Raw genomic sequence first — 15,861 nt, forward strand, 5'->3', positions numbered from 1 at the left:
AAGCATCTAACTTAAATACTAATAAATTGAAAATTTCCCAGTTTTAATACAGCAAAATTAATATTAAGGTATATACAGATTTTTTTCAAAAAACACAAACCTTTTACTATTTTCCCCAGTAAAAGTTAAATTACTCAACCTAAACATCAAGGGGGAGAGGCAACTATTTCTTAAAAAGTGAGAGAAAAAGGAAGAAAGTTTTAAAACATGCAGGAAAAAAAATCTTTATCTCAGATGACAATTTTAGGAAAGAGTAAACAATTGAAATATTTTGCAATAATTTATGAAACACTTATTGCATGTTTTCTTTGAAAGTACTATTTTAAACTGAAAATGGGACAGAAAAAGCTAATTCCTGAATTTCTCAGTTCCTAGTTCTTCAGCAGTGACTCTCAGACCTCTTTGGCCTCTGGGTGTGATCCAAAGCAAAAGCTTTTTGAAGGTTTTTGTGTGGCTCCTGTAGCACTAAAGCTTTGGATTGTAACACTAAAAATCATAGCCCAGGTTTTGTGCTGCCACTTTTAGTATCCTTTGGGATCCATTTTCAGGGATCAATGTTTGGATATTGATGATGTTAAAGATGAAATTGCTTAAAATCTGGACAACCTGTGTGTGCCATTCTGCTTTTAATTTCTCTGGAAAAAATCCAGGAAATGGAGCTTTTTACCTTGTATAAACCTTTGATCCCATTGATCATTGCTGGCCCAGATCCCTCCTGGCTGCTGCCAGGCTTTCCATAATATCTGCTGCAGATGGAGCTGAAAACTCTGGCAAATCTGCTCTGCACAAGCATCAATATCCATTGGAAAAGCAGATTTTTCCTTGCCCTTCATGAGTCACTGGATGCCAGCATCCCTCTGCATGCCGGTGTTAGTCCCTGCATCCCGCTCAGCTCATTCCCAGCTTTGTTAGGCCCTGTTTTGCTGACATCCTGAGTTTTCAGTGACCAGGCAGTGCTGCTCATCCCACGTGGAATGCTCAAACATCACTCAAGGCAGGGATGAAGGAATTGTGAATTGGTTTAGTCCTGGAATGGTGAGTTTGGAGCAACCAGTGCTGTGGAACTTGTCCCTGCCCATGGAATGGGATGATCTTTATGGTCCCAACCCAAACCATTATGGGATTCTCTAATATAATCCTATAAAATGAGGATGACTTTAGCTGTTACTCCACACACAAGCACTGGGTGAAAAAAATCGACCTGAGCATTTGCTTTGGTTGTGTTTTCTGGGTGAGAAAATCTCCTATCAGGACTAATCTAAATTTTTCCCCACTTAGGTTTTTTTACTTCTATGAGCCCATCAGATAATTGCAGTCTACTCCCAGAGAGGCTGCTGGCTTTCAGTGCCATTGGCATCATAAATCTTCTATCTAGAGAGAGCCAAACTGTGTAATTCAGGCCAGGGAAGAAGATAAAAGGAACACAAATGGTGCAGAAATGCTATTTGGGCCTTGTACCCAACTCTGCTGTGCCCCAGTGCAGGACAACCAGGCCAGGCATTGATTGTTGTGAAGGGACTGCCTGGTTGTCTTGTCCTTGTGAGGCTCAGGAATATTTTCCATCTGGGAATTAACTTCCCTGGCACTGCATCCCCCCGTGTGCACTGTGGGATTGATGGTGCTCTAATGTCCAGTTCCCAAATTCCAAGGAAATAAGCCTTGCACAGTTCTGGACATTCTCTTATTGCTGTGTCCATATTGAAGCAAACTTTTCCATGGCTCTGCCTTGGGAAGGGGAGGATTCAGCCAAAGACAGCTGTGCCTGGAGGTTATTGCACAAACTCACCTGTCAGAAATGAAATTTTAGCCCTTTAAAGCATTGTTTGTGTCTCAATAGCCAGAGAATTTCCTGTAGTTTACAATCATTTGGCCACACAATATAATTTAGTAGGTTAAAGAGCTTTCTGGGGATTAACAGAGGGAGTGAAATTAAAGTATTGCATAAAAGAAATCGCAGAGAACCTGATTTCAGAGAATCCCTGAATGGTTTGGCTTGGAAAGAACTTTAAAGCCCATTCAGATTCCCCCCCTGCCATGGCAGAGACACCTTCCACTGTCCCAGAGTGCCCCAAGCTCTGTCCAACCTAGCCTTGGACACTTCCAGGGATCCAGGGGCAGGCAAGGATTTACATCCACAATTCTATTTCGTTGCTTGTTTGATATAAACCACTTTTTATCCCAGCCTTTGTCTCATTGACACACTTGGCTGTGTTTTTGTGACCCTGACTGTGTTTGCCTCTTAGGCTTTGATTTCACCAGGCAGAAACTAATCCCCAGCTGGAAAATTCTGGGAAGGGTTGGCATGTCCAAGGCAGCAGTGAATCCTCCCTGGAGCCATCCAGAGGCTGCAGTGCAGCCCCCACACCTTGGCGTGGTCCTGCTGAAAGGCTGCAGTGGATCTGTTTGTGGGGTTGGCAGTGTCCTCTGCTGCCCTGCAGAACAGAAAAACCCACGATTTTAATGGCATTGTGTGCCTGCCAGGCTGATTTTTGTGCTGTATCACCTGGGACTGTTTGTAGGACGTGCAGGGTGATTTAACCCTTCCCACAGAACCAGAAAATCTGCTCAGACCCGCTGAGGGGCTGGGCTGCTCTGCTGGGAGCTCCTGTTACTGGCAGGTGTTGAAACATCCCAGTGAAGCATTTATTCCACTCCAGAGATGTCAGGCAGGGTGCTGAGGGAGCTCTGGGAAGGGCAGCAAGGCAGGGATCTTGTGCAGGGGTTGCCAGCTGGGTGAGGCGGGCAGGATGGGCACAGGACCCCTGGCTCCCTCCTCCACACACCCCACTGCCTCCCTAAAACCTTCTGTGTCACTTTAATATCTGAGAGCCACCCTTTGGATAAAACACAGGCTTACCTAAAGCTCCAGCAAGATGTTGTTTTCACTCTGCCAGCATTAGTGTTCCCTTCACAGAGCTGTCAGCAGCCGTGGCACAGCCCAGCGGAGCAGCTGCTGCGGTTTATCCCGCTCATCTCTTACAAGAAATCACATTTTAACCTCTTCCCAGGGAGTCTCTGCTTGCTGGGGAGATGGGCTCCAGTTTTGTGAAGGTTCAGCTCTTCTGGGCAGTGCCTCTGCGCTTGTGATTGCTTGGGTTGGGAAACAAAAGTCGTGGTAAGGCATTGGGATAATTCCGCTCCCTTGGAAACTTTCTGTCATCAGAATGAACTTCACATTTTGGGGGAAACTTCAGCAAATGGAATTTCTGAACAACCCTGATTGGTGACCCCAGCACTGAAGAGGTGCTAACCCAACCTTTGCAGATTGCGTTCTTTTTCCTCATTGCTATTTTCTGGTGGAATTTGATAAATTAAATACCTGCAGGAAAAAAGGGAGATTCTTTTCCAAGCAACATCAGGACATTTGTTCAGCCAGGTGCAATTGTCTTCCCAGTTGATGGCAAGATGGATGAGAATGCCAAATAATTTGAAATGTAGCAGATCAATTCTATTGATTTATCCATAAGTAGCTCAAGTGGCTTTAATCACTTGCAGTATCCATGGAAATGGGGAAGGAGCAGAGGCCAGTGCTGGCAGCACAGAGCAAGGGAAGTTCCCCTGCTGCAAACCCTGAGGCACTGTCAAGTATTTGAAAACATTTGGCCAAATTCAGCCAGAACTTCCATGCTTTGCAGGAAGATTTGCCTGTGATGTCCTTTCCCAAACTTTTCCCTGAATTACTGCTCTTGTAGTTATTTCTCTTTCTGGACTGAACATTTGTGTGAAAAGCAGTGCAATAGGAAAAAACCAAAACAAAAAACAAACCCAAACTTCTTCTATGTTGATTTTTACCTCTGCAAAAAGTGGTTGGATTCATTTGTGAAATCACATCAAAAGGAGAACTGAGGTGAAAAGTTGGGTGGTGAGACCCCGGTACAGAGCAGCTGTGGCTGCTCCATCCCTGGAAGTGTCCAAGGCCAGGTTGGAGCAGCCTGGGACAGTGGAAGGTGTCCCTGCCCATGGATGGTGGCACTGGATGGGCTTTGAAGTCCCTCCCCACCCAAATCCTTCCGGATATCTCTGATACTTCCAGAGGGGAAGGTGATGATTTCTGTTCCTAGCAAAGGCTTTCTGCATTTTATTGAGCATTGCACTACAATGGAATGCTTGTTTAATAACTCACCTGATGGCACAGATCCCTTCCAGCAGCACTCCAACAAATTACATTTGTTTGAAATTACAAGCTCTGCTGGGAGTTTTTGCCAGCTGCCACAATAGAAAATCTCTTGGAATTCAGCAAGTCTGCCTCCTTTAGAATAATAACTTTGGAGTAGGGGAATAGAAACGCTGTCCACTTGCAAGAGATGCTACTTTGCCAGCATTGTAGCCTTAGCTAAAACCTCCTAAATTAAATTGTCTGCTAGCATTTCCATTAGAAAACGTAATTTCCAAGTTTTTATTGCTCTGCCATAAAATTCTCCAGGTGCTGAAATTGAGTAGGGACAGTTCTGTCCATGGAGATACAATTCCAGGAGGCAAAGTTGCTTTGGGAAAGAGGACAGAAGGCTAAACCCTCTTCTTTCCTGCACTCAAAGTCATCCAAAAACCACAGCTGAGACCTCAGACACGTAGTCAAGGCAGGAGGAGAGCAAGGGCGGTCAGATCCATGGTTATCCAAGCAGATCCCGACCCTTGGAGAGGCTCAGACCCCACCTGGACACAGCCCTGAGCTGTGCTCCAGAGGCACCTTGGACAGAGAGCCCCTTGTGCCTCTTGGTAGTCAGCCCACAAGTTTGTCCTTCAGCGTTTTGTAACTCAGTTATTTTTCATTCATCTGTCCCCTTTGTTTCAGAGGGCACCAGCCCGGAATACAAATGAGGGGAGAGCTATCAGTGATTAGAGATAATGTGCTAAAGCTGGGGCTGAAATATTTGTTAGAAAATAGGTTAATAAAGTGACACGGAGCACCTGTGCTGCTGTGGAGCAGGCATTATGAGGAGATTATGCTAATGTGGGTATTTAGTAGCGAGTTTTCTTTGGGATTACTCTCTGCTATTATCATCGTTAGCCCAGGAATTGTAATTCAAAAGGCAGCAAATGATCAAGGATTTAGTTTGTTGTTTTTTTCTTTTTTTTTTTTTTTTTTGACTGCTCTTTAGCCTGCTGAATTAGAGGATGTTGCAAGGAATCTTTTAAACACTTCTAAAATGTTCTTGAAGAGAAAGAAGTGGAATGGGCAGGGATGTGTAAATATAAAGAAGTGTTGAATTAAATTAATTTGTTAGTGGTGGGCAGCTGGTAGGCCTGGAGGTGCAAAGGCAGGTGAAGAGGGAAAGAAGAGAGACAAATTTGGGAAAGGAGAAAACTGAGGGAGATGCAAGGATACCTCCAGGCTGAGCCGTTGAAATGACTTTGAGTCTCCTATGGTGAGGGACTTTAAATTCTGGGGGCAGTTTTGGACCTTTCTCAGCAAGATAAACTGGAAGGGCTGGGGCGTGTCCAGGGAAGGGAATGGAGCTGGGAAGGGGCTGGAGAATTCCTAAGGAGAAATTTCTTTTTAAAATTCATAAGTATGAAAAGAGCTGTTTAAAACAGTGCTTTGTGGGAGGGCTGGAGGGGTTTGAGGTGAGGGCTCTTCAGAGAAGGCTTTGCTGGGCTGTTGGTGCCTTCCTGAACCTTTGCTGGGGTTTGGGTTCTGCTCTGGGGTTCCCAGGCCTGGGGCTGTTGCTGCCCACCCAGCCTGGCAAGAGAAGAGGACTCTGGTTCCCAAAAGCACACGGAATTTATCTCCCAGAGAAGCAGAGCTCAGGCATGGGGAGCATGGTGATGTGCAGGAAGGCTGATCAGCTGCAATAAGGCATTCATTATCCTTCCATCTAAATTAACTGAAATGACATCATAATAATAGTGCCTTTTAGAACCTCACTCCAAATTCCCTCTCTTTTATCAAATTATCACCTAAACCAAAATTATTTTAAGCTGTGTCTGTGTATTCTTGTTTAGATAATAATTCTGCCATTAAGGAAGTAATTTTCTCATTCTTTTTCCTTTTTTTTTTTTTTTTTTTAATATTTGCTTAAGGAAAAATAGTGGGGAGGGCATGCCTAGTTTGTATTGGTTTTTTTTTCTGTGAGAAGTTTTCCTGTCAGAAATATTTTGCATAAACACTCACAGTGTAAATCCAAATCCTTGGGTACTGGAGCTAACTAAATAACATGCCAAATGGCATAGGCTGTAAAAGTATTTCCACTTTTTAAATATTTCTCTTTGGATTATTCCTCCAGAGCAGTGTTTCTGCAGAGGCAGTTGGATAGGTGTTACATCCTGCACCCAGCTTTCCTCTGCTCCTGGAGCTCCTGCAATTCCTTTCCAACAATGTCAGAACTGAGTGAGAGAAAACGGGGCAAAAAATGTTTTTAAACATGATCAAATCAGGGCGCTTGACTAATTAGGAGGGAGAAGGGCAGAATAAAAAGCGACTGAACCTAAGAAAGGGCTAAAAAAAATGAGTTGTTTGGCACATTGACTCCTGTTCCATTTATAACTCGAATCCCTCTGTCCCTCCTTCATTTACAACTGCCACTGGAAGTCAGGGTTTGATGTATGTTCCCACCTCCTGGAGGCAGTGAGGTTGTTTGGAGGGAAAAAAGGATCTTTTGGAAAACTACAGAATCCAACCATTAATTTTTGCTCTGTTTGGTGAAGCAATCTCTACATCCACAAACCAATTAAGCACCTCTGGGCCCAGTGGAAGTGAATAATAATCAATAATAGGAAACATTCCCAGGAGGCAGGGGTTGAAATTGGAGTCAGTTCATGAAGCAGCAGCACATTCCTGAATGGATGAACTCTGGAGTGAGAGCCATAAAGGGGGGAAATTACTGGAGAAATGAGAGCTGCCTGAGGCAGGGCAAGGTGGATAGACCCAAACTGGTCACTGAGATTTGGTCACCTGGATTTTCAGTTTGTTCTTTTTGAGAATTTTTGCCTTTTATGTCTGTATTTCCTAGCTGACCTTTGCCGTGATTTCCTCCATCTCCTTTTCCCTGGCTTCTCTCACCGGAGCTCCCAGCCATACTTTTATGTTATGTTCAAAAGGTGGTGAGCAAATCACTGTTCCTGCTGGATCATGGAGAGCTGATACAGATCTGATCAGGAAATGCAAAACAGGGATCAACTGCCAAAAAATCCTGGTGACAGAGAAAAGGTTTTGGGGACACCTTAAAGCCTCTCTCAGGGGCTCCAAGAAAGCGGAAGAGAGACTTTGGACAAGGGAGGAAAAAAGGGAAATGGCTTTAAGCTGAAAGTGGGTGGATTTAGATGGGATATTGGGAATTGTTCCTGGCAGGGTGGGCAGGCCTGGCACAGGGTGCCCAGAGCAGCTGGGGCTGCCCCTGGATCCCTGGCAGTGCCCAAGGCCAGGCTGCACACTGGGGCTGGAGCACCTGGGACAGGGGAAGGTGTCCCTGCCAACCCTGATGGGGTGGCACTGGGTGGGATTTAAGGTCCCTTACAACCAAAATGATTCTGGTGCTGCTCTGTGGAAGGTCTCTAAACACAGAATAAGAGGACAGTCGCTGCCTCAGAGGATCAAACTGCAGCAGAACTCTCTGGATGCCCTTGGAGCCATCCCCATCCCCCTTCCCCAGAGCTCACACAAAACCTCCTCTGTCCAGGCAATGATTTTGTTCTTTGGTGGATTTTTATTCCCTGCTTTCTTCCACATATCCTGAAGTGACTTCCTTGTGTAATCATATTCCTTCTATTCCAATCACATCATAGAAAATGTTAATTTCCTGCTTTTAATTGGGTTGATAAAGTCTTTTGTCTCACAAATCTTTCCCAGTACATTCGGATTAGGTTTTGTTGTCTTACATGGCAGCAGAGTCCATTGTGTTGGGTTCCAGGCTCTGAGCTTCTTCCTTTTTCAAAGTTTAACTTCTGTGGCTCTTCCTGACATGGATAATAAATTCTTTTGTTCATTGAAACTGAATTTCAAGAAGAGCACTTCTTTTTATGCACACGCAACTGGGAGCCAATCTTGGTTTTTAATTACAGCGAGATAAGGGCTGGCACTGCAAGGGATGCTCTCCAGCTGAGAGTTTTGATTGTTTATCCCTTGGCCCAGTGATGTCCAAGTCCACCTTTTATCCTTGAGAGTGTTCCAGCAGCCAATTCCTTTCTTCTTCAGTACAGAACTGTTGCTTTTGGGTTAATTCCGCTTATTCTGAAGAGCCACTTATTGCTTCATTTTCTCCAACTTTTGACAGTGAAGTTACTGAAAATTGTCAGGACCTGCTTTGGAGGAGGAGGAGGAGGAGGGTTTAACTAACACCTGGAATGATAAAGTATTTCAGCTTCCTTTTCATTTTTTATTTGGGCATAAACCTGAACCGTTGTTATATTCATGAGTTGCAGCAACTTCCCAGGTGATAACAAAGCATTGCCCAGGATCCAGCCAAGAATTCATCCAGCATGATTTTTTACTATGGAAATTCTCTCTTCAGAGTAGTGATCTTGCAACTTCTTCTTGTCAATATTTTAATAAATATATTTTAAAAATTAACTTCATTAGATAAAAAATATGTTAATTTTGCTCTTGGCACTGGAGGTGCTGAAATATCCTGCAAAGTGCTGTGAGGTTTGCCCTGACATTTGATTTGCAAATGAAGATAGATTGTGATAATTGTAGTAGTGGGAGTAGGAATAGTAGTAGTAGAAGAAATACTAGTAATGATGATGATATTGGTGATGATGATGATGTTGTGTGGACTGACACTGGGATTTCTCCACTGACCTATGCAGGGAGTGTTTTATCCAGTCACAGAAGAATTGATCAAATCAAAAATGGGATTTCAATAATTCAAAAATCAACATGAAGTCTCTCTATCTCTTCTTTGGGATGTTCCTTTATGGAAAATTGGAGGAATTTCTGGTTTCCTGAACCCCGCTGATGCCCAGGGTTTGTTTAATTCCAGCTCCAGATGAACACGTGTTCTGTGCTCTGCTCCTTTTCCAGTGGCAAACATAGCAGAATATGTATTCTTTATTCTTTGTTGGTATTCCCTGGAATTAATATAAAGGAAAAATGAGAGTTACAATTTAAAGAAAAATAATGGTGTATGAAGTAATGAGATTGTGCCAAAGCTTAATTAGATGGAGCAGATTGAATACATTCCAGTGATGTCTTAAGGCAGCATCATTAAGCTGGAGGCACAATCCTGCCTGAGTTGGAACCAGTTTTATGTCCATGAGGGAGCAGCCTGGGATGGCCCCTGCACCACATTCAGTTGTTAATTTTGGGGGAAGATTTACAGATCTCCTTCTATTATCAGCTTTCAGAAGCACAAGGCAAAGCAGGGCTGAGGAGGGGACAAAACTGGTGATTGTCTGATTGCACAGATAAGCTCGATTTCAATCTTAGTTTGTGCTACAGCTCAGTAATTGAATCACAGATCTCCAATCCATATATTTTGGAGCAGTGCAGGGTGTTCATTTGTGTGCTGGATTCAGCTCATTTATAAAATCTCTTAATGAAGTGCTTGCCCAAAACACTGAAGGGCTGAAATTCCTGCTTGGCTGTGCTGGGTGCAAGTGCAGAGATGTTTCTTTCATCTTAGTTATAAAGAATAATATTATAAAACACACCTGTAAGTATGTATGTACTTGATTTTTATGTATATTTGCTTATATATTAAAAATACTTTTGTATTTTAATTATTCTTATATTTTCCTTTCTAAATTTAATTTTAATTTTCCCATTTAGATCCTTTCTTTCTCCTCCATAATTCTCCTATGGGGATGAACTGGCCTTATACTACACATACATCCCAGTGGCATCAGATTTTTTTCCCTTTATTAATTTATTTCAATATATAAATAAATAAACTCTCTTAGCATTCTGCTAAATGTATGCACATATTGATATATTTATATAAATACATCAATATGTTCATAAATAATTGCTCGGCTATATATATATATATATATATATATATATATGTATATATATATATATTGCCCATATATAAATATTTAAATATTTATAAATAATGTCTGTTTCCATCATATTGGATTATCTGGAGGCTTCTTTTCTCTTGGATACCAAACTTGCAGCTAATTTTTCTTTTTTTTCAGGAGAAATTGCTAAGTATCTTAAATTCAGTACAAATCCTATCTGGTTTGTTTTAAATAATTCTGCCCTTTTTTTCCAGCCTGAAAGAAATTAATATTTTTATTTGCAGTAGTGGACTTCCTTTTTCAATTTGTTTTTGGGGGTGGGGAAAAAACAAACCCAGAACATGTCAGGAGGGATTTTCATCATTTTTTGGGACTTTGAGGAGACACAAACCTCTCCCCCAGCCTGCTCCAAGGAGCAGCTCATTTGTTTGGGCATTAGCTGGCAGCTGCACAGCATAAATTTGGAGTTTGCAGGGGGAATCTCATGTTTGTTTTGGAAATGGAGATCAGGCTACCAAGGAATAATCAGTTTATTTTTCAGCACCATGAATATGTAGTGCCCTACTTCTCCTGTGCCGTTTGGTTTTCTCTTTCAAGCTTGTCAGGCCAACTCCTGTTGCAATTTAAGAGGTGTTTTAGAAACTCTATAAACTACAGTGGGTACTGAATTACTGAATTAGCATTTGGGAAATAGAGCAGTGAACAATGTTTTAAAGACTGTCCTTTAACAGCATTTCTGTTGTTCCATAAGTGAAGGGGTTTTTTTGCCTCATGTGTTTGAAAACGTGTTTTTCTTGACCTTAAACTTAAAATACAACCAGTTGCAGGTCTGGCTTAGACACAACATTGAAACTTTAAAAATTTATGTCTATATAGTGCTAATAAACTGAATTTTTAATGATCTCTTGATTATGAAAAGATATTTTAAAGACAAGTGATTTTATCCCAAACACTCCCTCTGTTTCTGCATATGCTAATTTACTTGATTAATTTGGAGAACATCTGCATAGAATTCTGTACACTTACCAGTGGTGAGATCACACTGCTTTTCAAGTATCAGCCTCAAATTTCACTTTACAGACAGACTCAGATTTTGTGTCTAATTGGGATGCCAAATATACAAAGGTACCCCAGAAGTGTGTAATTATGTAATTTTCTCTTGATCTTTCAGAGTCTTCCTGCGAGCAATTAATCAGTATGCAGATATGCTAAACAAAAAATTCCTTGATCAAGCCAACTTTGAGTTACAGGTAAGAAAAAACTCCCAGCTTGAATGGAATAAATGATATTAATGTAACAAATTTCTGCCCTGTGTAGTTTTGGTGGGTTTGTTCATGGTTTATTTGTGGCTGTGAAGCCCAGTTATCCCAGTTAAATCATTCCAGGCTCAGCAGGTGCTGTGATCCATTCCTGACTTGTGGGTCTTGTCACAGAATCACAGAATCACAGCAGGGTTTGGGTTGGGATTCTGCCTGAATCATCAAAACACAAAGAATTGGGATTTGTAGCTGGGAAATGTTTGTTGGAAACATAAAGGCAACGAGGAGCTGTATTAAGAATTTATCAAGAAACACCATCTCTGTGGTGTCTGTTCTTTTCTCCTTGAAATATTTATGTGCATAATTTAGGGACTTTTAAGTTGTTTTGTAGGTGTGTAGAGAAACATTTCAGAGAATTAATGGAATCTCTTCTTGTCATTTTGGGGGCTTTCAGCTCTGGAACAACTATTTCCACCTGGCTGTTGCTTTTCTCACACAAGAATCTTTACAACTGGAGAATTTTTCAAGTGCTAAAAGAGCAAAAATCCTTAACAAGTAAGTCCTGCTCGTCATCTAAATCATGGCCAAGAACTCGAGGTCTATTGCCATAATTTCAGTTTAATTTCTTTGCTAAATCTATTCAAATTGAGATGCAATCAGGGAATAATGAAAGGTTGGGTTGAAAAACATGAATCAAGTGTTGTGTGTGTTTCTGCCCTGGCATGAAGATCTGAATTTCACCATTCATTAGGGATGAATTCAGTGTTTGCTGCTGCAGGATGCTCAGAAAGTCAAGATTCTCATGTTAACATGTTATAAAACTGCATTTTGAAAGCACTTCAGCTTTGTGCTTCTTCTAATCTCATTTTTTGTCTGCTCTTTATTGTTCATCCTTGACTTTGTTGAGAGGGAATTTTGGTGCTCCAGCCTTTTCCACTGGGCTATCCCTGAAGGATGGGTTGGGGTGGGTGCAGCCATTTCCTCCTTTTGAGGGATCACATTCCTTGCCTCCAAATACCCCACTGCCAGTCAGTATCCCACAGCAAAGGAAAGCTGTCAAAAGGGAATAATAGCCTGGAAGTGAGACTGGAACATGAAGATTCTGTTTAAACAGAGTGATTAAGGGTGGAAAAACCTCTAAGATCATGGAGTCCAAGGCCACCACTGCCCCAGGTCCCCAAGTGTCACATCCTTGCAGCTTTTAAATCCCTCCAGGGGTGGGAAACTCCACCTGAACAGCCAGTTCCAATGCCTGACCACCTTCTGAGTGAGGAATTTGTCCCAACTCTCCATTTAACCTCCCCTGGCACAAGTTGAGGCCGTTTTCCTCTTGTCCTGTTGATATTTCTCCTGCCTTTTATTGGGGTTCCACAGTAGTGACCTTATTATTACTTAACTAAACACCAAGCTCTGAAAAGGGATAATCTTGTGATTTCAGGCAGTGTGGGTGCATTCTTTTTCTATTTGGGAAGAACATCTGGAAAAGCCAGGTGTTCCCACAGCCAGTGAGGTCACAAAAATGGGGAATTTCCAAGCTGTGATTCCCTGAACAAGCACAGCTCTGTCTCCTGGTGTGTACAGTAAATAAAATGTGTCTATATAGAGAAGGAAAATACATTTTGTATCCCTTCACCTTCCCAATCCAGGCCTTTCTGTCTGTTATTCCGATAAGAGAAATCCCAGGGGAGCTGGGGACAGTTCATCACTGCTGCAGTGATTTGGTTTTAAAGGCTTTTTGCTCATGTGGCTTTTGGGTTTTGACCAGAAAATTCAGGAAGAGCTCCACGTCTCATCCCTCTTTATGGGAGCCAAGTTTGCCCTGCAAACTCCACCACTCCCTCCTGAGTTTTGAGGTGTTTCCTTTGGAAGCTGTGCTCTACCTGAGTCTTGAAAGAGAATTTTAAAGCACTTTAGGATCTGCTCTACATGGGACTCGTGGGGTTTCATTGATGAAACAGGAATATTTACAAGTTCAGTGCAAAAGTAGTGTCAAGCAGAGCTCAGGGTTTGGGCTTGTGCTATAAATACCATAAATAACACTATAGATAAAGGTTTTTTTTAAGGAAATTGAGCTGGTGTTGCAGAGCCAGGTGTATTTTATTTAAGGAAGTTGAGCTGGTATTGTAAAGGCAGGTATATTTTATTTAGGAAATTGAGATGGTGTTGCAGGTAAATGTTCTTTAATTAAATTTAGAATCCCTTTGCTCTCTCTGCTCACTGTTAATGAACACCTACGAGAGCATTTTAGTCCAGCTCAGACTCCTGACCTGAGCAAAGAGCCAAAGCTGAGCTGGAATTGGGCTGGAAATTGCTGTCAAATACATTTGTGGACTGATAATTCCTCTTTGTCAGGATGGAAACCACAGGCACAAATTTTCTCTGAGTGGTTTTTATAATAAACAGAGCAGTTTATCTCGCTGAAGGAATTCAAGGAATCAACAGGCATTTCTCACTGCTAATATAAGTAAATAAATTAAGTCGTTTGAAGAGGTTGCTTAATAAAGTTTGCAAAATTGTAAGTCTTTGTTTATAATGAATTTGCAAATTGTTATTTTCAGTTTAATCAGGTTTTGGAGACAGGAATCAAGACAATAAATTTGAGATTCAATAAATGCATGGTCTGGAAGCACTTTCATTGCTGTGTGAAGGCACTTCTGTGTCAAAAGAGATGTAATTAATCAGTTAATTCAATATCATACTCACCCATCTTTTTAAGTACATATTTCAATTAAAACGTCAAATATTTAATAATTAAAATTTAATTATTGTAATTTGTAGGTTTTGCTAAACATTGCATTTAAGCATTAGATAATAGCAGATTCTTAATGATGCAGAAGATTCTCTTTAATCCACATTAATGACTGGGTGTCTCACTATTATCCCCCACAAATCCTACAAGTTGCCAGATATTACAGTTTGGCTCATCTTGTTATTTAAGTAATGATCTTTAACTTGCAAATATTCCATAGAGCAAATGCATCCTTGGAGCTTATTAGGGTTCTGATCCCATTGTTAATGAAGGCAGTGGGGTGAATTCCGCTCGTTAAAGCTTTCCTGTGGAGAGGGAGGGGAGTGGAAAATGACCCTGATGGGACATGGGAAGTGTTGGTGCCACCAGCTTTAGGGTGGGTGGGCTCCCACCTCTGCCTGGGACCATGGAATGTTGGAATTGTTGAGGCTGGAAACCTTTTTTCCCCAAATTTTCATGTTGACAGAGGCATTGCTGAGCTGGTGGGGGTAGCCAGGTAATCTCAGTAGTGTGGGTCCCATTTGAGAACCTGTTCTGGAGCTTCTTCCCCTTTTGAAGGCTGTGAATCTGATTTTGAAATGAGATTTATCTGCTTGTAGGTCTTTGTTTTCTTTTGGTTTAATGCTGGTTTTGTTTTCCTTTTCAAGGTATGGGGACATGAGAAGGCAGATTGGGTTTGAGATCAGGGACATGTGGTACAACCTGGGTAAGTATCCTAAGCATGTGTTCCTTCATTGTTCCCAAAAAACCATTTAGAGGGATATTCCTGGAAAAATTCAATGCCAGGTTGGATGGGACTTGGAGCAACCTGGTCTGTGGAAAGTGTCCCTGCCCATGGAATGAGATGGTCATTGGTGTCCCTTCCAACCCAATCCCACCATTCTGTAAAATGGCTTTCCTTTCTCCTGAAACAAAAGTGTGCCTGCAGAGAGCTTTTAAGAATCTGGTGATTTAAGAAACCAAGCCACATCTGCACATTTAATTCACCATCTGGGTAAGCACATCACTCTTGTTAATATTTATGTTTTTCATGGTTTTTGTAGGTTTCAGTCTCTTCTGAACACAAACCCATTGTTATGGTGATAACTATTCAATGGGGTTTTTTTTCCCCTTACAAATATCTATATACACACGTATTTATATTAACTCACTTGAGGATGTAGCAAAATGCATGTGTCCAAAGGTTCTCAGTACCTCAGCCTGGAATCCTGCTTAAACTCTGCTTTTCAGCCTTGTCTGGCAGCATCAGTGGCTCAGAAAAGTCTGGGAAGCTGGAGCTCCCTGGAGCTCGTGGGTAAGTGAGGCAGCTCTGCCTCTCTCCAGCCTCGGCTGCTCCCTGGGTATAATTTGCCTGTACAGGGATTGAATTTCATGAGAAACTGAGTATTTACTGTGACCTGAGTGTACTCGTCTGCCAGATTTCATTTTCCTGAGCTTAACAGCACAGACACTTCAGCTCTTCTGAGTTTTATCAAAACTTCCTTAAATGATCAGAAATAAAGCGTTTGCCACTTCACTTCTATCTCTGGCTGAGCTGTTGTTGCTGGGAGTTGAAAAACCCCAGAATTTCTAAGAGAAGAGAGTGCCAAGGGTTCATAAGTATTTGATATCGCAGAATTTGCATCCTATCTGCTGGAATGATGAGAAAAGGCTTCAGAGAGCAGCTGAGTTCACTTTTATTAGAAGCATCTTTGGTGAATTAAGTGTCTGGAGAACAGATTAGAGCTTAGTGCACAGCTGAGATGTGACTTGACAGGCAGGTAATAAAATCAGTGTCATGCCTGCTGCTGCATCACCCAGCGTGGGCTGCTGGCAGCCTCTGGGTGAGTAATTAGCCAAATCTGTCCCTCTTCCAGCCCCACAGTTGTGGAGTCATGGAATTGGGAAGGTTGGAAAGGTTGGTAGTTGGTAAGGTTTGAGGTCACACCTGGAGTGCTGTGCCCAGCTCTGGCC

At 41.9% G+C, this 15,861-nt stretch overlaps 1 protein-coding gene across 3 annotated transcripts in view; it reads left to right on the plus strand.

Annotated features, from left to right (window-relative positions):
* DOCK1 (dedicator of cytokinesis 1) overlaps window positions 1-15,861 on the plus strand; it is a 266,426-nt gene that overhangs the window by 180,013 nt on the left and 70,552 nt on the right. For all 3 annotated transcript variants that reach the window (XM_041415304.1, XM_041415302.1, XM_041415305.1), the window contains exons 30-32: window positions 11,072-11,150; window positions 11,614-11,714; window positions 14,556-14,614. In XM_041415304.1, coding sequence (XP_041271238.1) covers window positions 11,072-11,150; window positions 11,614-11,714; window positions 14,556-14,614 — 239 coding nt within the window. The remainder of the gene's footprint in view (window positions 1-11,071; window positions 11,151-11,613; window positions 11,715-14,555; window positions 14,615-15,861) is intronic.

This window comes from Onychostruthus taczanowskii, unplaced genomic scaffold, assembly GCF_017590055.1.
Source record: "Onychostruthus taczanowskii isolate IOZ18803 unplaced genomic scaffold, ASM1759005v1 scaffold5, whole genome shotgun sequence".
Lineage (NCBI taxonomy): Eukaryota > Metazoa > Chordata > Aves > Passeriformes > Passeridae > Onychostruthus > Onychostruthus taczanowskii.